This window comes from Sapajus apella, unplaced genomic scaffold (genome assembly GCF_009761245.1).
Source record: "Sapajus apella isolate SASKATOON/1434 unplaced genomic scaffold, GSC_monkey_1.0 scaffold172, whole genome shotgun sequence".
Classification (NCBI taxonomy): Eukaryota; Metazoa; Chordata; class Mammalia; order Primates; family Cebidae; genus Sapajus; species Sapajus apella.
Window position 1 is genome coordinate 952,394 of NW_022437112.1, and position 19,234 is coordinate 971,627.

The 19,234-nt window shown below is 42.6% G+C and overlaps 1 protein-coding gene across 6 annotated transcripts in view; it reads right to left on the reverse strand.

Moving 5' to 3' along the window:
• The window catches only part of GYG2 (glycogenin 2), a 51,400-nt gene that overhangs the window by 6,593 nt on the left and 25,573 nt on the right, over positions 1–19,234 (reverse strand). For 4 of the 6 annotated variants that reach the window (XM_032267802.1, XM_032267800.1, XM_032267798.1 and 1 more), the window contains 4 exons: positions 18,071–18,197; positions 14,798–15,020; positions 13,282–13,485; positions 572–676 (listed from right to left, as the gene is read on the reverse strand). In XM_032267802.1, the coding sequence (XP_032123693.1) occupies positions 572–676; positions 13,282–13,485; positions 14,798–15,020; positions 18,071–18,197 (659 nt within the window). The remainder of the gene's footprint in view (positions 1–571; positions 677–13,281; positions 13,486–14,797; positions 15,021–18,070; positions 18,198–19,234) is intronic. The other 2 variants (XM_032267799.1, XM_032267801.1) reach the window with 2 other exon arrangements.

Genomic DNA, 19,234 nt, shown 5'->3' on the forward strand with positions numbered 1-19,234 from the left:
AAAAAAAAAAAAAAAAAAAAAAAAAAAAAAAAAAAAAAAAAAAGAGGGGGAGGGTGTCCATAAAGCCAGTTTTTGGATAACACGTGATAATAAAAGCCCGGATTCATAAGGATAAATTCAGGAAAAACAGAATCAAAATCAAATCTGTAGTCATAGAATACTGACTTTAGACATGGTACAAGGATAAATTCAGGGAAAACAGAATCAAAATCAAATCTGTAGTCATGGAATACTGGCTTTAGACATGGTACAAGTCCTACCAAAAGTTTAAAAAAATTCATGGACACATAGATGCTATCTTGACACTGTATCTTTTTCTTCTTAAATTGTTTTAAGCAAAGTGGAAGAAAATAACAAAATGACCAAAAACAAAACCCCACAATAAATTTGAATAGACAGCCAGATTCCATATCCACCAGGATAATAGAGAAATAGATTAAGTATAACACAACGTATTCCAGGCGGGAGAAGCCATTCAAAAAAGAAAATGGGAAGAATTTTAAAAGGCATATTGTGCCCCCACTGCTATGTAATGGGGATAGACACTGTGAGTCATATAGATGAGGAATACCAAGGTGGTTTCAGTCTCTGTGAGGTCTGCAAGCTGAGGGGAAGGCTGAGACAGTGGGTCACACGTTATCGCAGCAGGAGTCTCAATTTCAGGACAACCTATCATCTGTTATAAAAAAAAGAGAGCAGAGGCAAGTTAAGTCAAACCTTCGTGCAAATAAATGCACTTAACTGAAAATACCCACTCTATTTTTTTCTTTCTCCATGATGCAAACACAGCTTGATACGGGGTAGGTCTGGGGCAAGGTCATAGGCTCACCAATACCTGTCTTCATTTCTTCTTCTTCTTTTCATGCTAACGTCCAACTGCATTTTGTGAACTCCTTGTACCTGGACAGGACCGTGGAAATGATTCTCACAAGCAGATTGAGTGAATGTGAGGAAGTGAGATGAGTTACCTCTGGGCTGGGCAACGAGAGAAATAAGATTTTCCTACCCCCTCTTCTTCTACCAGCCAGGTGAAAAACAAGGTCTCTCCACGTCTCTGAACTGGGCCTCCATAAGAAAATAAAACCAAACAGAGAACACATCAGGTGACTCTTTTCTCAACTCTCCCAAGGATGGTCCATATCTAACACCATTCTAGATGTGGAGGAGATAACGGAATGCATTACATACAATGACTGTCATCAGCATCAGCGTCTAATCCTCCCAAGGAGTCTCGCTTGAGAAGAGCTGCTCTAGAAGGTGGAGCACAATAATAGGAGCATCCTGGATCCCTGAAAGACTGCATGGAGTAGAGGATACCTTGGCCACCCCAGCTGGCTGTGACACAAATGAGAAATAAACTTTTATTTATTCGAGGGCTGTTTGTTATAGCAGCTAACCTTTCTTGACAAATACAGGGTCAAGAAGCAAACCTGTGTCCAAACAACTGGGGTCCTCATCAGGTCAGGTCACAAAGCAGTTAGCTTAATGAGTGTGAGCAACAGAGACAAGATAACACTGACATCCTCACTGAAAACACACTGTAGAATTCTTGGGAGTGGATGCGGTTGAGCCTCAACATGAGCCCCTCTTGCCTACACCAGGCCTACTTAAGAGAATTGTAATCATTCAAATGCAGACTCCCAGGCCATGGTCCCAGAGATTTTGAGTGATGTCAGCTGAAGTGGAGATCAGTCACTTGGACACCCAGCTCCCAAATTTCTGATCCTAGCATTCCCTTTTAGGAGAATGTCCAGTTCATTCTCCTAATTGAGGCATGAATGTATGCATTTCACAGGTGTTTATGGAGAGGTAGGCAGTGAAGATTAAACAATGGCTTACACAGATATCATCTGCACCTTCGTGAAGCTTACTGTCAATGAAGACAGACAATCAACAAATACAAAATGGCAAACCATGAGAAATTCGAGGAAAGAAAATGCTATTGTTATGAAGAGACCTCACCCGGCCTAAAGGGGGAGACACTCCTGGGAGAGCAATATCTAAAATGAGCCTGAGAGAGGAGTAGAAGCCGATGATGTAGAATGACTGGAAATACAGTAAGAAGAAGAACATGTTGGAAAATGCACATGAAAGCAGATCAGCATGTGCAGCACCCTCAGGCAGAGGAACAGGAGCACAGAAAGAAACAGAAAAAAGGTATCTGCAAAAACTGGACACCCCCAAAAGTCATTATTAGTGAGATTTAGTGAAACTTTAAGATGTAAAACAATATAACCATGAACTTGTTTTTTTAAAACAATCATGGACTTGTTTTTTTAAATATTGACTATTCTAACTTATAATCATGAAAGTATAAATTTATTTATTTATTTATTTTTAAGACAGAGTTTTGCTGTCATCCAGGCTGGAGTGCAGTGGCATGATCTCAGCTCACTGCAACCTCCACCTTCCGGGTTCAAGTTATTCTCTTTCCTCAGCCTCCTGAGTAGCTGGGATTACAGGCATGCATCACCACACCTGGCTAATTTTTTGTGTGTATTGTTCGTAGAGACAGGGTTTCACCATGTTGGCCAGGCTGGTCTCGAACTCCAGACCTCAAGTGATCTGCCTGCCTCGGACTCCCAAAGTACTGGGATTACAGGTGAGAGCCACCATGCTCAGCCTATGAAAGTGCAATTTAAATAACTCACAGAAGAACAGAGTAGGATGATGCTTGCCAGGGGCTGGGAGGTGCTTAGAATGAAGACACGCTGCTGAAGGAATATGAAGTTTCAGTTATACAAGATAAATATGTTCTGAGGAATCTAACATACAGCGTGGTGACCCAGTTAATACTCGAGGATCGTATACTTAAAACTTGCTATGAGAGTAGATCTTATGTGTTCTCATTATCAAGAACAGAAGGAGGGGGAAGAGGAGGAGGAGAAGACAGCATTTATGTGAGGTGATGAAAATGTTAATTGGCTTGATGCAGTGATTGTTTTACAATGTATACATATAGCAAAGCATCAAATTGTACTCCTTAAATACATATCAATTTTTATTTGTCAGTGGTACCTCAATACAGCTGGAGACAAATTTTTAAAAATTAACATTAAATAAAATATGGGTTTCTTCTTTCAGATCTCAGCTATGTATGTAAAATCCAAACATAAAACTAGGTTCTAAGAATTATGGTGTAAAGCAAAATTATAAGTTATCAAAGACATCAGAAAACCATGATAATAGCACTCTTTTTTTAGTAGATGCTCATGGCTGGCTGCTGAATGGCACTCATAAGCTTCTCAGCCATGATTCCTTTTAATCCTGACAGCCCTATGAGGCAGACATGTTGAGCCTTCCTCTTACCGCTGCAAAGTTTAATTTGCAGACAGAGATACTTGTCCAACATACGAGAGATAGCAAGCGAGACAGCGGGATTTGGGTATGCGCCTCTGTGTCTGCCAAACCTTTCCCTTGAACTGTATGCAATGTACATGATTTTCCAGGGTCTGCAAAACACCAAAATGAACCTTGGGATAAAACGATGAATGCAATAACTGCATTATCATGAACTACATGAATCCTATAAAAATGTATAATTTCTTTCTTTAACGAGGGCTGGTAGAGGGATGTCCTGGATTTAAATACTGACACGTCAAGGAAAAGGACCTGGAGAAATGACTCTGAGCTGTGGGGCTTTCAGTGAGATGTCTCACAGACAGTTATTGTGATGGATAAATGAAGCAGCCAGACAGGCAGAGGCAGCGCTCAAGAAAGGATTCGTTGAATTGGATTAGGGAAAATGCCAATCTGTTTCTGTCATCTAATTTCTCCCAACAATGAACACATAAATAAGTTCCATGGGGCCAGTCATGAAGTATAATCCTTCATTGGAAGGGATTTAACTCAGGGTTATATGCTTGATTACAAAGGATGAAATAATGATGCAATTTTCAGCTTGCCTTCTGCAGATGTGTTACAATCTTATGAATTTAAATGAGGAAGAGAAGTTCAGTCAGCCCTTGCTAATGTTTCTCATCAAGACCCACGGGCTTACTAAACAATTAATATTAACAACTGAAATATAAACCAACATTTATGAATAAATATCGCCATTATTCTTACTAGTAAGAAATAGAAACTTCCTCCTTTGCATATCATGCAGAGAGAAATTTTAAGAAGAGAAGGCAACAATCTCAAAGTCTGCTCTTAAGATCATTTTTGGCAAGCTCGTGAATACATGAATATAAATTGTGACTTTTACAAACTGCATTTATTTTTAGCCTTAGGTAATAGCTATTCTACTGATTTAGCCCCTAAAAGCCTGACTGAAGATGGGGTCGCCTTGACAGAAGAGACTCTGAAACTGGAGGCAGGCCAGAGAATTGTGGGCTCAGCAGAGAGAGAGGCTGAGATATGCAGAGATGCTGCAAAACAAAATGCTCTGTGTGGGAAGAGGAACGCTGATAGAGGGCATCGTAAAGGCAGACAAGGCAGGGGACACAGAACGTTCCAGTACACAATCCAAGGACATATATTTAGAGCAAAAAAGGAAGCACTCCTTTGCATTATGGGCTATAAATTTGTGAAAGTTAATTACTGCCGGAGGTGGTAAATGCTAAAAATACATATATCAGCTCAGGAACTGAAATGAGATTTTTCCACTTTCAGCAATTGATGAAGCTGTTGTTTTACACGATGTCTTCTTCTGCCAAAAATACCTAAAAGGGCTGCGCAAATAATGTATATAAAACTTTTCTTTTTTGAGATGAAGTCTTGCTCTGTTGCCCAGGCTGGAGTGCAGTGGCACCATCTTGGCTCACTGTAACCTCTGCCTCCTGGGTTCAAGTGATTCTCCTATCTCAGCCTCCCGAGTAGCTGGGATTACAGGCATGTGCCACCACACCTGGCTAATTTTTGTATTTTTAGTAGAGACGGGATCTCACCATGTTGGCCAGGCTGGTCTTGATCTCCTGACCTCAGCTGATCTGCCTGCCTTGGCCTCCCAAAGTGCTGGGATTACAGGTGTGAGCCACCACGCCTGGCCTAGAATTTTTTTTTAAGTACATCAGAGAGCTACCCAGGCAGCAAAAACATTAAGAGTGAAGATAGCAGAGACAAACAAAGAGTAATCCTTACATTTGTTACCTTACTTCAACTCAGGGAAAATAAAAGACTGGGAAGCTGAGAAACTGAGCAGAGTTTTCAGCAGTGCTAGGAGGCTGAGGGGTCCATAAATATTAATAGCAAGGACCAGTGAGGGACCCCGGTACACACCACAAGCTTTCTTTTGTGACCTTGCTAAGAGGATAACCGGAAATGGACTGGTTTTCACAAACACTGAAGCCCAATTTCCCTCCAGCTCAGCCCCAGATACGATCTGGGCAAACCACCTCAGGGGATGCAAATCACATCAAATCACATCAATTTTTTAAAAAATCCTCGTTTGGAGGATAATATGATATAATTATATGATTCAGAGCTAAAAATTGTCTTTGCGAATTTTTTTTTCGTTTACCGTGTCTGGCTGTCAATTGAAAAATTAACTATTACACAAGACAAGACCAGATGAGTGAAAATCAAGAGCAAACAAAATTAAACAAAATTAAACAATAAAACCAAACCCACCCGAAACCTAAATATGTGATTTATCAGACATGGACTATGATTAAATGTGAGAAACACTTTAAATAAAATGGGAGGAAAGATAAAAATTTTCAAGGTAGTATTGAAACTCCACCCAAAAAATCTGATGTTAATTTGAGCTAAAAACATAATAACTGAAAACTAGAATGTGGGGTTAACAACGGATTAGACATAGCCAAAGAGATCAATTAATTAGTAAATAGGTCAGTAGACTGAAGTATGGGGAGAAAGACTGACAGAAAATGCAGATAACTGTGTCACAGATATATGGGACACAGTCAATGAACGGTTCTACTAATGTTAGTGGAGGCCGGGCGTGGTGGCTCACGCCTGTAATCCCAGCACTTTGGGAGGCTGAGGCGGGTGAATCACCTGAGGTCAGGAGTTCGAGACCAGCCTGCCCAGCATGCTGAAAACCCAGCTTTACTATAAATACAAAAAAATAGCCAGGGGTAGTGGTGGGCACCTGTAGTCCCAGCTACTCAGGAGGCTGAGGCAGGAGAATTGCTTGAACCTGGGAGGCAGAGGCTGCAGCGAGCCAAGATTGCACCACTGCACTCCAGCCTGGATGACAGAGTGAGACAACATCTAGAAAAAAAAAAAAAAGCAGGACACACTTCAACAGAAAAGTGGATTAAAAATAAAATAAGATTCTCTACAAACAAGAGCAAAAAAACTTGATAGCTTAAAAAAAAAACTGAAGGACAACTCTAATCTTTTAATTAACTACCTTTCCCTACCGCAAATACTGGAAGACAAAATACTGGAGAAGATACTAATTGCAGTTTTTTCTTTAATACATTAATGTATGTGGAAAAATTAATATTCAGCTTTACTTTTAAAAACACAGACCTGGGCCAGGCACGGTGGCTCACACCTGTAATTTCAACACTTTGGGAGGTCAAGGTGAGTGGCTCACTTGAGCCCAGGAGTTCAAGACTAGCCTGGGCAACATGGCAAAACCCGTCTCTACAAAAAATACAAAATATCAGCCGGACGTGGTGGCACCGCCTGTAGTCCCAGCTACATGGGAGGAGGTGGGAGGATCACCTGAGCCTGGGAGGTCGAGGCTGCAGTGAGTCAAGATCGTGCTGCTGCACTCCGGCCTGGGCAACAGAGTGAGGCCCCGTCTCAAAAACTGGAACAACAGCAAAAACCAAACACAACCACCTTGTCATCATTATATATACTGAAGTAGCTACCTGGATTAAAGAGCCCCGGGATGCACCATTGGCCTTTATGAAGTTATGGCGATTTATGAAAATAACCTTTTTTTTAATTCAATTTAGGAATTCAGCTCCCCTAAATAAAAAACTCAGAGTAACTCAGTAAATGGACGAAAGCAGGTGACAGTGAAGCTGTGAAGCTGCATGATTCATTTCAGAGACTACCTGGGGTGTGAGTTAATGAAATGGAATTTCTCCTGATATCCATGGATGCTCAAGTCTCTGATATAAAATGGAACTGTGTTTGCATATGACCAGTACACAATCTCCCACAAACTTTCAATCATCTCTAGGTTAATCACCATACCGATTACAATACACATGCTATGTTAATGCTTGCTATATCGTATTGTTTAAGGAATAACAGCCAAAGAAAAAAGTCTGTACACGTTCAGTGCAGATGCAATTTCCTTTCCCATATATTTTTGATCCAAGCTTGGTTGAATTCACAGGTGTGGAACCCACAGATGTGCAGGGTGAGCTATATATCAGATGCTGTACGGACAGCAGCCCTCCCACTTTTTTTTTTTAAGATGTTCAGAAATATTGATTTATCCAAAGTCACACAACTAGTATACAAAGTAGCTCAAATGTTCAACTCCTTGTTCAGTGTTTTTAAATATTATCTTGGAAAATGTGATAGTAAGATATTATAATAATCAATCAATCAACATACCTTTTGTTAAATAGAGTGTGTTTTTTTGTTTTTTGTTTTTTTACTTTAATTTCCAGGATACATGTGCAGGACGCACAGGCTTGTTACACAGGTATACGTGTGTCATGGTGGTTTGCTGCACCTATCAACCCGTCACCTAGGTTTTAAATCCCGCGTGCATTTGTCCTGATGCCCTCCCTGCCCTCACCCCCAATCCCTTCCCCTGAAGAAGTCATTGTTTTTAGAAAAATATCAGAAAATATATAGACCATAACAAAATTTTTTAGGTCAGTGTCCCCAACCCTATAGACTCACGCCTATAATCCTAGCACGTTGGTAGGCCGAGGAAGACAGACCACTTGATCTCAGGAGCTCGAGACCAGCCTAACACCGTGAAACACAGTCTCTACTAAAAATACAAAAATTAGCCAGTAATCGCTTGAACCCGGGAGGTGGAGGTTGCAGTGAGCTGAGATCATGCCAGTGCACTCCAGCCTGGGCAACAGAGTGAGACTCCATCTCAGAAAAAAAGAAAAAGGAATTTTGGAGTTCCTGTGTCCACATAATTTCATCCTTCAGTCTCACTCCCCATTCTCCCCACCTCTCCATCCTAATGGCGGGGTAGAGGGAGGGGTGAGGCTGGGCAGAGTCCCCAAGATAAGAGATTTGGGTTCTGCAATTACTTTGAAGAACTGCTTAAATATCCTAAGCAAACTACGCTCAGCCCAGCTGGGGGGTCATCTCCCCTCACTGTACCCTTGGTCTTGAGCTCATGTTCAAACTGACAGCAGAAAGACAGAAGGTCCCAGGGCCACCTACTGTCCCCAGCACCACCCAGACAGAGACAGCTTCTATCTGCAAGGGTGTTCTTCATTTCCTCCTAGGTCTTGTCCTGGGCCCTGGAAACTGGTGATTCTCCAATTCTTGAGATTTTTTTTTCCACCCTCCTCCTTTCTGCAATATTGCCCCTTGAGAATGGGGTGGGGATTTGGAGCCATGCCAAAAATGTCCAAAGGGCACTGCAGTCTCACTGTGTATGAAACCAGCTGATGGGCTTCTCGAGGCTGCTGGCTGCTGAACATGCTTTTTTAAAAAAATTTTTACGTTTTAAAAATTGACACATAATAGTTGTACACATTCATGGGATACATAGGGATGGTTCAATACATACAATGTTCAGTGATCTGCTCAGGGTAATTTGCATATCCATCATGTCAATTATGTATCATTTCTTTCTTTTGGGAATATACAATATCCTCCCTCCAGCTATGTGAAACTATGTATTACTGCTGGCTACAGTCATCCTGTAGGGCTACAGGACATGACAACATATTCCTCTTGTCTAGGTGTAACTTTGTATCCTTTAACAAATGTCTCTCTATCTTCTCCTTTCCCCCGACCTTTCCCAGTCTCTAGGATACTCTCTTCTACTTTTTACTTCTTTTTTTTGTTTTCGTTTTGACAGGGTCTCATTCTGCTACCCAGGCTGGAGTCCAGTGGTGTGATCTTGGCTCACTGCAGCCTCAACCTCCCAGGTTCAAGCAATTCTCCCACCTCAGGCTTCTGAGTAGCTGGGACCACCAGCAAGCACCACCACACCCAGCTAAGTTTTGTATTTTTTGTAGAGGCAGGGTTTGGCTATGTTGCCCAGGCTAGTCTCAACTCCTGATCTCAAGCAATCATCCTGCCTCAGCCTCCCAAAATGCAGGGATTACAGGAGTGAGCCACTGTGCCTGGTCTTACTTTTTACTTCTGTGAGATTAAACTTTTTTAGCTTCCATGGATGAGCACGAACATGCGATGTTTAACTTTCTGTTCCTGGCTTATTTCACCTACCATAATGTCCTCTATTTCCATGCATGCTGCTGCAAATGATGAATTTCCTTTCCTTTTTTATGGTGGAATAGTATTCCATGGTGTATCTATGCACTGCCTTTTCTTTATCCATTCATCCTGTGACGGACACTTGGGTTGGCTCCATATATTGGCTGTTGTGAATAAACTGCAAAAAACATGGACAGGGACAGATGTCCCTTCAATATACTAATTAACTTTCCTTTGGATAAATGGCCGGATCATACCGTAGGTCTATTTGCAGTTTTTTGAGGAACCTTCATACTGTTCTCCAACCTGGCTGTACTTATTTTTAATCCCCATCAACAGTGGCTAAGAGTTCCCCTTTCTCCACATCTTAACCAGCATTTTTTTTTTTTGTCTTTTTGACAACAGACAGCACCTAACTGGGGTGAAATGAATGTGCTTTTGTGTTCTTGTCCATCTCCTTGGGCATCAAGGCAGGATGATCCTCAATTCTACCACCATGATTCTCTGCACCTGCTTTTTTCAGAAGCCCCACTACTCCACAGGAAAGTCTCTCCTTGGTTTGGCTTGACTGGCTCTGATTGAGATGTGGCTCAGGGACAGACAACACGCAGCTAGACGTCTATTCTTTAAGTTGCTGCCGCATCCACAATTATGAATCCAAAGCAAAAGTAGAAGTGGCTTACGTCAACAAAAGATCACTGCAACAATTCCATGGAGATGAATATGAACTGAACATGCTGGGCACTGTTTTGGAGAAACCAAAGTGCCAAGGGCTCTCACTCTAAATTGGTCTGTTTTTTTCTGAGATTGGCAAGGCTACAACTTGAGCTGCAGCTGGGACTGGAGCTTCCCGACTGTTTGCCCTTTGGGAGTCTCTGGAGAACCACTGTTTGCCCTGGGAAGCTTGTTTTTAGGGGCTGTGACAATCCACGTAAATCCCTTGAGGGGCTGAAGGGTGAACACACACTTGCTTCTGAAAGAGGGTGGCTGACATTACAAATGAGGCAGTGCTCACCATGGTTCAGAACAGACTTTTAAGATGCTTTTAATGGCCAGGCGCGGTGGCTCATGCCTGTAATCACAACACTTTGGGAGGCTGAGGCGGGTGGATCACTTGAGGTCAGGAGTTCAAGAACAGCCTGGCCAACATGGAGAAACCCCATCTCTACTAAAAATACAAAAATTAACCAGGTGTGATAGCTCACGCCTGTCCACCTACTCAGGAGGCTGAGGCAGGAGAATTGCTTGGACTTGGGAGGTGGAAGTTGCAGTGAGCTGAGATCACATGATTGCACTCCAACCTAGGCGATGGAGTGAGACTCCATCTCAAAAAAAACAAAACAAAACAAAAAGAAGAATGCTTTTAAGATCATCTGCAAAAACACAATTCTTTAAAATAATCCTTATTCAGACAAAGCTCAGCCCACAGTTTGAAAAACCACTAATGTTCAAGACTCTGACAGAATAAGATTAAAATTACATAACCAGAAATCAGAAAGATGGTTTGAAAACTGTCTTCTGAGGACTCAGTAGAGTCTTGTGAAAACAAAATAAATCTTGAAACCGCAATATCACTAAGCCAAAGGGAAAAGTGAAGCTGGGAGCTGCTTGGGCAATCCTGCCTCCCGCTCTCTCAGTCACCCTCTGCTCACTGAGATAAATGCATATCTGATTGCCTCCTTTGGAGAGGGTAATCAGATACTCAAAAAAACAAATACAACCGTTTGTCTCTATCTACTTATGAGCTGGAAGCCCCCTCCCCACTTTGAGTTGTCCTGCCTCTCCGGACTGAACCAATGTACTTCTTACACATATTGCTACGTCATGTCTCTCTATAATGCATAAAACCAAGCTGTGCCGCGACCACCCTGGGCACCTGTCATCAGGACCTCCTGAGGCTGCGTCACAGTGTGTCCTTAACCGTGGCAAAATACACTTCCTAAATTTGTTTTTATGAAGCATTCAATAATATTTCTCTTTTAGGCGAGGAGTTTGAGCATTCAGTTATTTTCAGTACATGTCAACAGTGGATCAGAGTCCCCTTTTATTTGCATTAAGGTGCAGTAATGCAAACAGAAGCATGAGCCTTGAATGGAGCAGCAAACTCTCTGGTTTACAGTCCAAACTCTGCTGCCTACTAAACATTTCATGTAAATGCGAGTTTTCCTTAGACATCCTGATCTGAGCATGGCTCAGCTCCACTGCCCGTTTTGCACATCATGTAAGAGCTCAACCGACGGGATTCTTCACATTCCAGCAGCAACAAGCAGAGGCCCTTGCCTGGACTCACCCGAGGCATGTCCTGGGGCCAGACCCAGGCTATGGCACGCTCAGGACACACCCAAGGAACACAAAACCGGAAAAATGAAGTTTACACCTCCCCAGTCATCACCATCTGAACCTAAAGATCTTTTCAATGTGTTTGGGTGAATGTGAACTCAGCACTCCGACATTATTCATGCATAAGGTTGCCAGGGCATAATTCACAGCACAGTGCAGTGAAGCCCATGGAGTCTTCCATAGCAACGAGTGCGAAATGAAAAGTCTGCTTGTTTAAAAGCAACAAGAAACGGCTCTCCCAAAGTGCCCACCGTGAAAAGAAATATATATATATTTATATCTGAAATATACAGAGTAGAATGACTTCCCTTCAGCCCCGTCCCCAGATCCTTCCCTAGGTATGATCTCAAAATAATTCTGTTGAGAAACTTGTTAGGATGAGTGGTAAAGATGTAAAACAAGAAATCTTTTTTTTCTTTAAGACAGTGTCTAGCTCTGTCACCCAGGCTGGAGTGCAGTGGTGAGATCATAGCTCACTACAGCCTCAGCCTCCCGGGGCTCAAGCGATTCTCCTGCCTCAGCCTCCCAAGTAGCTGGGGTTGCAGGTGTACACATCCAAGCCTGGCTAAGTTTTTTGACGTTTTTGTAGAGACGAGGTCTCAGTGTGATGCCAGCTGGTCTCAAGCAATCCTCCCACCTCAGCCTTCCAAAGTGTTAAGATCACAGGTGTTAGCCACCATGCGTGGTCCCAAGAAATCTTTAAACACAAGATATAGTTCCAAAGTATTCGCCCAGAAAGTGGAGCTGGAGAAATGACAGCCTCCATTATTTGTTTTGCAAATAAGAGATCTTTTCATTTTTCTTCTGTGGAGACAAAGTTCTGCAGACTCAGCCTCAATAGACACCACCGTGCAGGTCAACATTAATTTGAACATTGAGCCTCGGCAGGAATTCATCGTCACTTGAACCCATGTTCAAGTCAGGGGTTGGGCTGAAAGCTCTCAGGATGCACAGCCCAGTAGCTGGGTCGAAGGAGCACTGAACCTGAAAGAGCTCTGTGCCCCCAGACTCTGTAAACGGCTCAAGAGTGAGCATGTGTCTCCATGTGGCATCAGTGTTTTGAGGCTGCTATATGAGAACTGGCCACACACTGGTGGCTTACGCCAAGGCAGACTGACCATCTGATAGTTCTTGGGACCAGAAGTCCAGTGGGCTAAAATCAAGGTGTTGGCAGAGTTGGTTCATTCTTGGGGACCTGGAGGAGAATCCACCTCCTGCCTTCTCTGGCTTCTGGAGGCCACCATATTCCCTGGCTCATGGCCTCCTCCTCTGACCTTGACACTTCCACCTTCTTCTTTTAAGGGAGGTTTGTGATGACTAAGAGCCCACCCGCATAATTCAAGATCATCCTGCCCCATCTTGAGGTCCCTCATTTAATCACAACTGCAAACTCCCTTTTGCCACACAAGGTCACTTTCACAGGTCCTGGAGATTGGGACTTAGGTATCTTTCTGGAGGTGAGCTTGATTCGGTGTGCCATGATGCAGGTAAATGCAGGAGCTTTGAATGCCGCAGCAAACTAAAGACCAGCCCTTCCCTCCATCACCCCCCCTCCCCCAGAGAGCCAGGGAAGCCAGTTCTCTCTGCTCTCTCACTGGAGCCAGCGTCTGACTCTCCATCACACCTGTGTGGAACGCAGGTACTTACATCTTCTGAACGGCATCCTTCAGGCAGAGACAGGATCTCATCCACTATGAGATGGGTTGGCTCCAGAAGGCCCTGAGCAGGCTGGTTAGATCCAGGTGCTGAATTTGCACATGGCACGCCAGGAGTAGGTGTTGAATTTGCACACGGCTCTCCAGCACCGGATGCTGAATCTGCACACGGCGCCCCAACATCACTGAGGCAAAGCTGCACAAAAACAGACACATCCAGTGAGCTTTCCGATGTCTTCTCAATTCACCCGCTGTCCTGGGGGAGGGGAGCCCTGCTCCCATCTGCAATCATTAAATAATTGTCCTTCATGTTTTATTTCTCAGAACCATTTGACACTAAGCCTTAAAATTCCCTCCTATGCAATCCAGTACTTAGCAAAATGCCCAGCAGGAAATATGTGGCAAGTCAATGTTGGCGAAGTGAACACAAACACCGACTGGCTAGTGTCAGACGATGAGGGGCATTTTCAGCAGTCCTTAAAAAGCAGCCCCTGGCTTCACCCGAATAAAAAACCATACTAAAAATTAAAATAGGAATTCTCTTCAACTTCCCAAGCAATGCATGTGCTGATAGCGGACTCTGTGGTATTAGCAAATATTCCAGGAAAAAAAAAAAAAAAGGCCGGGCGCGGTGGCACATGTCTGCAATCCCAGCACTTTGGGAGGCTGAGGTGGGTGGATCACTTGAGGTCAGGGCTTCAAGACCAGCCTGGCCAATGTGGCAAAACCCCATCTCCACTAAAAGTACAAAAATTAGCGGGGCATGGTGGCGTTCACCTGTAATCCCAGCTACTCGGGAGGCTGAGGCAGGAGAATTGCTTGAACCTGGGAGGTGGAGGTTGCGGTGAGCCGGGATCGTGTCACTGCACCCCAGCCTGGGCTACAGAGCAAGGCTCTGTCAAACAAACAAACAAACAAACAAACAACTCTAGTTTTTTTTTGTAAAAAAAAAAAAAAAAAAAAACACTCTGGTACTCTAGAGTACTAGTACTCTAGTGCAAATACTCTTTTAAAAAAATAAGCTCCTAACTGCAAAAGCTTTTATGCAAGGCAGATGCATTCCATATTCAACACACTGCAGATACTTTGCTATTTAGCACATCTAGGGGCTATCATTATATTTTCTTAAATCAAATTGGTGTCAATCAAAAATTTACAAAATCCTCTTCAGACACTTCCTCCAATGGCTATCTCAAATGGTGGTTTCAAGTGGAAAATGTTGACCCAAATGACATCATAATCAGTCATTGTGAATCACTCGCCCATGCACCGGTGTTTCTTACTCTAATGAGGATGGCTAATTTCAACAACCTATTTATGCATCAGGCCTATAAATTAAAACAGTATCTCTACTCATTAGGAATTCTCCATTTCGAGCCAAAAAATAAAAATTTTTTAAAAAGGTGCTTGCTTCTCAGTAGTCTTTTCCATGAAATACAGTATTTAGACACAAATGGGGCGTTTCTCCTCGCCCTCAGCTCTGGGTTTTAAGAGAATTCCCCACTTACTGTGTGTCCAGGAGCTGCGAGTGCTCCCCCTGCTTGGACGCTTTGATAAAGGGGCAACACGTTGTTCTGGTAGATGGTCCACCAGAGATTAAGGAACGCCGCCTGGTGCTGGCTGCTGGGCGCTGAGCCCTGCTCCAACACCGAGCCGCTCTGTGGATTGTACTTGTAGTTCCAAGGCTTTGTGGACCCCAAAAAGTGGACGACCTTTGCACTGGAACCGAATCTGAGAGGGAAACAGAAGGGATTCTGATTTCCACTCAGACGCGATAAAAGACACCCAGAAAGCACCCAACTACCATGGAGCCCCTCAAAGACAGCCTCCAAAGGACTTGTCGCAATGGATTTCCATTACTGATTGTTATGATTGATTATACTACTATTATCAGCATAGTAATCAATATATAATCAATAATAATACAACACTTCCAATGCAGTCATCAACATATGATCAGTCATAGACTACTACTCTCAACAGTAATCAATATGTAATCAATAACAATACACTACTACTTCCAATGCAGTCATCAGTATATGATCAATAATAATAGACTACTACTACCAATGCAGTAATCAATATATAATCAATAATAACTACTGTCAGTGTAGTGATCAATATATAGTCAATAATACTACTATTGGCATAGTAATCACTATACAATCAGTAGTAACATACTACTGCTATTAATTCAGTCATCAGTACGTGATCAATAATAACAAACTACTATCACTGTAGTAATCAATGTATAACCAAGAATAACATACTAGTACTATCAATGCAGCAATCAGTATATGAGCAGTAATACCGTGCCCGGCTGTCAAGCTAGCAGTCAGCATATAATCCAACTACCAGCAGACTAGTCCTTTCATCTGCAGTCATTTTACATACAGATATATTTTTAAATCACAGTTTTTGCAGTTATTTTATTTTCTATCTATCAAGAAACATAATCATAATCCTTTGAGATTTTTTCCCAAAACAGGAGGAATAAATCAGTTTTTTAAAAACGTGAAGTATGGCAGCCCAAATCATCCTATCCTTAAAATGACAGGGACAAAAAAGGAATAGCTTTTACAGATACACTTGGATAGCAAGCGGCAAAGCAACTGGCTTTTTTTCTCCCTTTCAGGATTCTACATTTTCCCCTCGCCAACTTTTTTGTTGTTCATCACCACCACCGTCCTCCAGGAGCCTTTTGAAACATTGTTTTTTCTTTGATCACCTCCTCATGAAATATGAATACAAAAGTCACATGACATATCTATGTTCTGTACGTTACAACTGTGATTATACTTTAAAAAATAAGAAGTTTTTCACTCCCGAGAATCAATTTCTCTTCCTTGGGGACACTATGTCCTCTGCAGAGAATACAAACTGTAGAATGACTCATTCCCTACATTACTCATTTCTACAGAACATGAGTAATGTAGAAAATGATTCCCAGATTCTCTATTTTCATTTGTAGCCCTATCTTCTGGAGCAGTGAATTTCACAGCTTCTGGTCCCCTCACCCCTGATCCTCTGAGGGACCCAAGGAGCTTTGTCCATGTGGATTCTTTCTTTTTCTTCTCCTGAGCTGAGGCTTACTCTGTCACCCAGGCTGGAGTGCAGTGGCACGATCTCGGCTCATGGCAAACACCACCTCCTAGGCTCAAGTGAGCCTCCTGAGTAGCTGAGACTAGCGGCATGTGACACCACATTCGGCTAATTTTTTTATTTTTATTTTTGGTAGAGACAGGATTTTGCCATGTTGTGCAGGCTGGTCTCAAACTCCTGAGCTCAAGTGATCCACCCGCTCAGCCTCCTGAAGGGCTGGAATGACAGGCGTGAGCCACTGTGCCCGGCCATGTCACTGTGGATTCTATCTCTCCATATTTACAATAATTGAGATTAAAACTGAAAAATTAGAAAACATATTTATCAATCCCTTAAAAAAAATCAAACCAGGCTGGGTTTGGTGGCTCATGTCTGTAATCCAAGCACTTTGGGAGGCCAAGGCGGGTGGATCACGAGGTAAAGAGATCAAGACCAGCCTGCTCAACATGGTGAAATCCTGTCTGTACTAAAAATGCAAAAATTAGCTGGACATGGTGTTGCACGCCTGTGGTCCCAGCTACTCGGGAGGCTGAAGCAGGAGAATCACTTGAACCCAGGAGGCAGAGGTTGCAGTGAGCTGAGATCGCATCACTGAACTCCAGCCTGGTGACAGAGCGAGACTCCACCCAAAAAAAAAGAGTCAAACCATTATGCAGTAACATAAATTTCATATTTTTTTCATTAAAAATACCTTCTATATTAAAAAGAAAAATCATTGTGAAAAGAGTGGAATCCATTTTTCCAAGAGGTGACAGCTGGTTCGTCCTAGCTCTGTCTGTGTTACCTTATCACATGCCATGCAGTGTCTGTAAAATCCCAGCATAGACACATGAGAAAATGGCAGCAAAAAGGGAAAAAAAATCACATCTTAGAATTCTTTTTTAAAAGTAGTTGTGACTTTGAAGACACTTGAAAGAGTTACAGGGAATTCTTCAGGGTTCCTTGGGCCACAGTTTGGGAATCATTGTCATAGCGCCTTGACTACCTAACATTTACAGCAATAAGCAAGCAGGGGATGAGATATGTGTGTCTGTACATGTGTATATACACACATAAAGATGGACACAGAGAGATCAATGTACTGATATATAGACAGATGTCCAGATCTAGATAGATAGATACCTACATAGATCCAGATAGATACACAGATAGAGATCTAGAGATCTATATAGATAGAGATCTAGATTTAGATAGCTAGATAGAGATAGGTGGACAGATAGATAGACATAGATATCTATAAAGAGATGTATATATATAAATATCCAGATCTATCTGGATAGATGTAGATAATAGATATGATAGATAGATAGATATAGACAGATATCTAGGTCTGTGTAGACAAATATCTACATAGATATATACATTAGATAGATGAATGTATATAGAGAGATATCTAGATCTAGATCTAGATACATATGTAGATATAGATATATAGCTCTATGTATACAGATAGATATCCAGATCTAGATAGATACATACATACATAGACAGATACATACATGCATACATACATGCATACATACATGCATACATACATACATACATACATAGACAGATAGATAGATAGGTAGATAGATAGATAGAGTTTTAAAATATGCCAACAGCTGGTATATCTTCCAAGAGGGAAGGTGGCTCAGGAGCGGCAGAGCTGGCAGGATTGGCCAGGGCGGAGAACTTACTGCTTGAAGGCAGGACTGTAAGTGTACGTCGTGTTAGTACTCAAGTTATAGATGAACGGCAGGTGCTTTTGGATGTCTGCCGTCGACCAGCTCCTGAAGAAACTATTCAGTAAGCCTTGGTCTGCCCCTACAGAATGAGCAAACAAAAAAGCAGATTAGGAAAGTATGGTCCGGTCCACTCCAAGAACACGAGATGTGCCGGAAGCTCTCAACATAAACACTTGCCCTCAGGGTTGCTACTTCCATTTCTTCTATCTGGCAGCTAACACATTCTATCTGTTCTCAGAAAGGACAGATAACCCAAGCCACTGATGAAAATACGTGCATATTTCCTCCAAAATTCTCTAGGAGCCCCAAGATGAGTAAGAAAACTGCATATGGAGTCCAAAGCACTCCACTCATCCCCTCACGAATGCTCCCTGGTAGTGACAATGCTTTTCCCGCCCTTTTTGCCAGTTTTATTAACTTTTGGCCTTTACCTAGAGGCAATTCTTCACTGGTCCAGTATTTTTTTTTTTAGACAGAGTTTTCACTCTTGTTGCCCAGGCTGGAGTGTGATGGCACTATCTCGGCTCACTGCTACCTCCGCTTCCCAGGTTCAAGCGATTCTCCTGCCTCAGCCTCCTGAGTAGCTGGGATTACAGACATGTGCCACCACACCCAGCTAATTTTCTATTTTTAGTAGAGATGGGGTTTCTCCGTGTTGGTCAAGCTGGTCTTGAACTCCCGACCTCAGGTGATCTGCCCACCTCAGCCTCCCAAAGTGCTGGGATTACAGGCATGAGCCACTGTGCCTGGCCAGTATTTTCTTTTACTTTACGAAAATTCCAGCACATGTCCTCTCTACCGACGCCCATTTGAACAAATACGTGGCTTCAGGTTACCTCATTTTAATTCTCCCCTGTAGTCTACCAGGGGTCAGCCATCTACACTCTCTGCATGTTTTTGTAAATAAAGTTTTGTTGGAACACAGCTGTGCTCTTTTCTTTTCTCTGAGACAGGGTCTCACTCTGTCACCCAGACTGGAGTACAGTAGTGCAATCACAGTTCACTGCAGCCTTGAACTCCTCAGCTCAGGTGCTGCTCCCAACGCAGCCTCCCAGGGAGCACAGAAAACAGGTGCCATCATCACATTCAGCTTATTCTTGTAATTTTTGTAGAGAT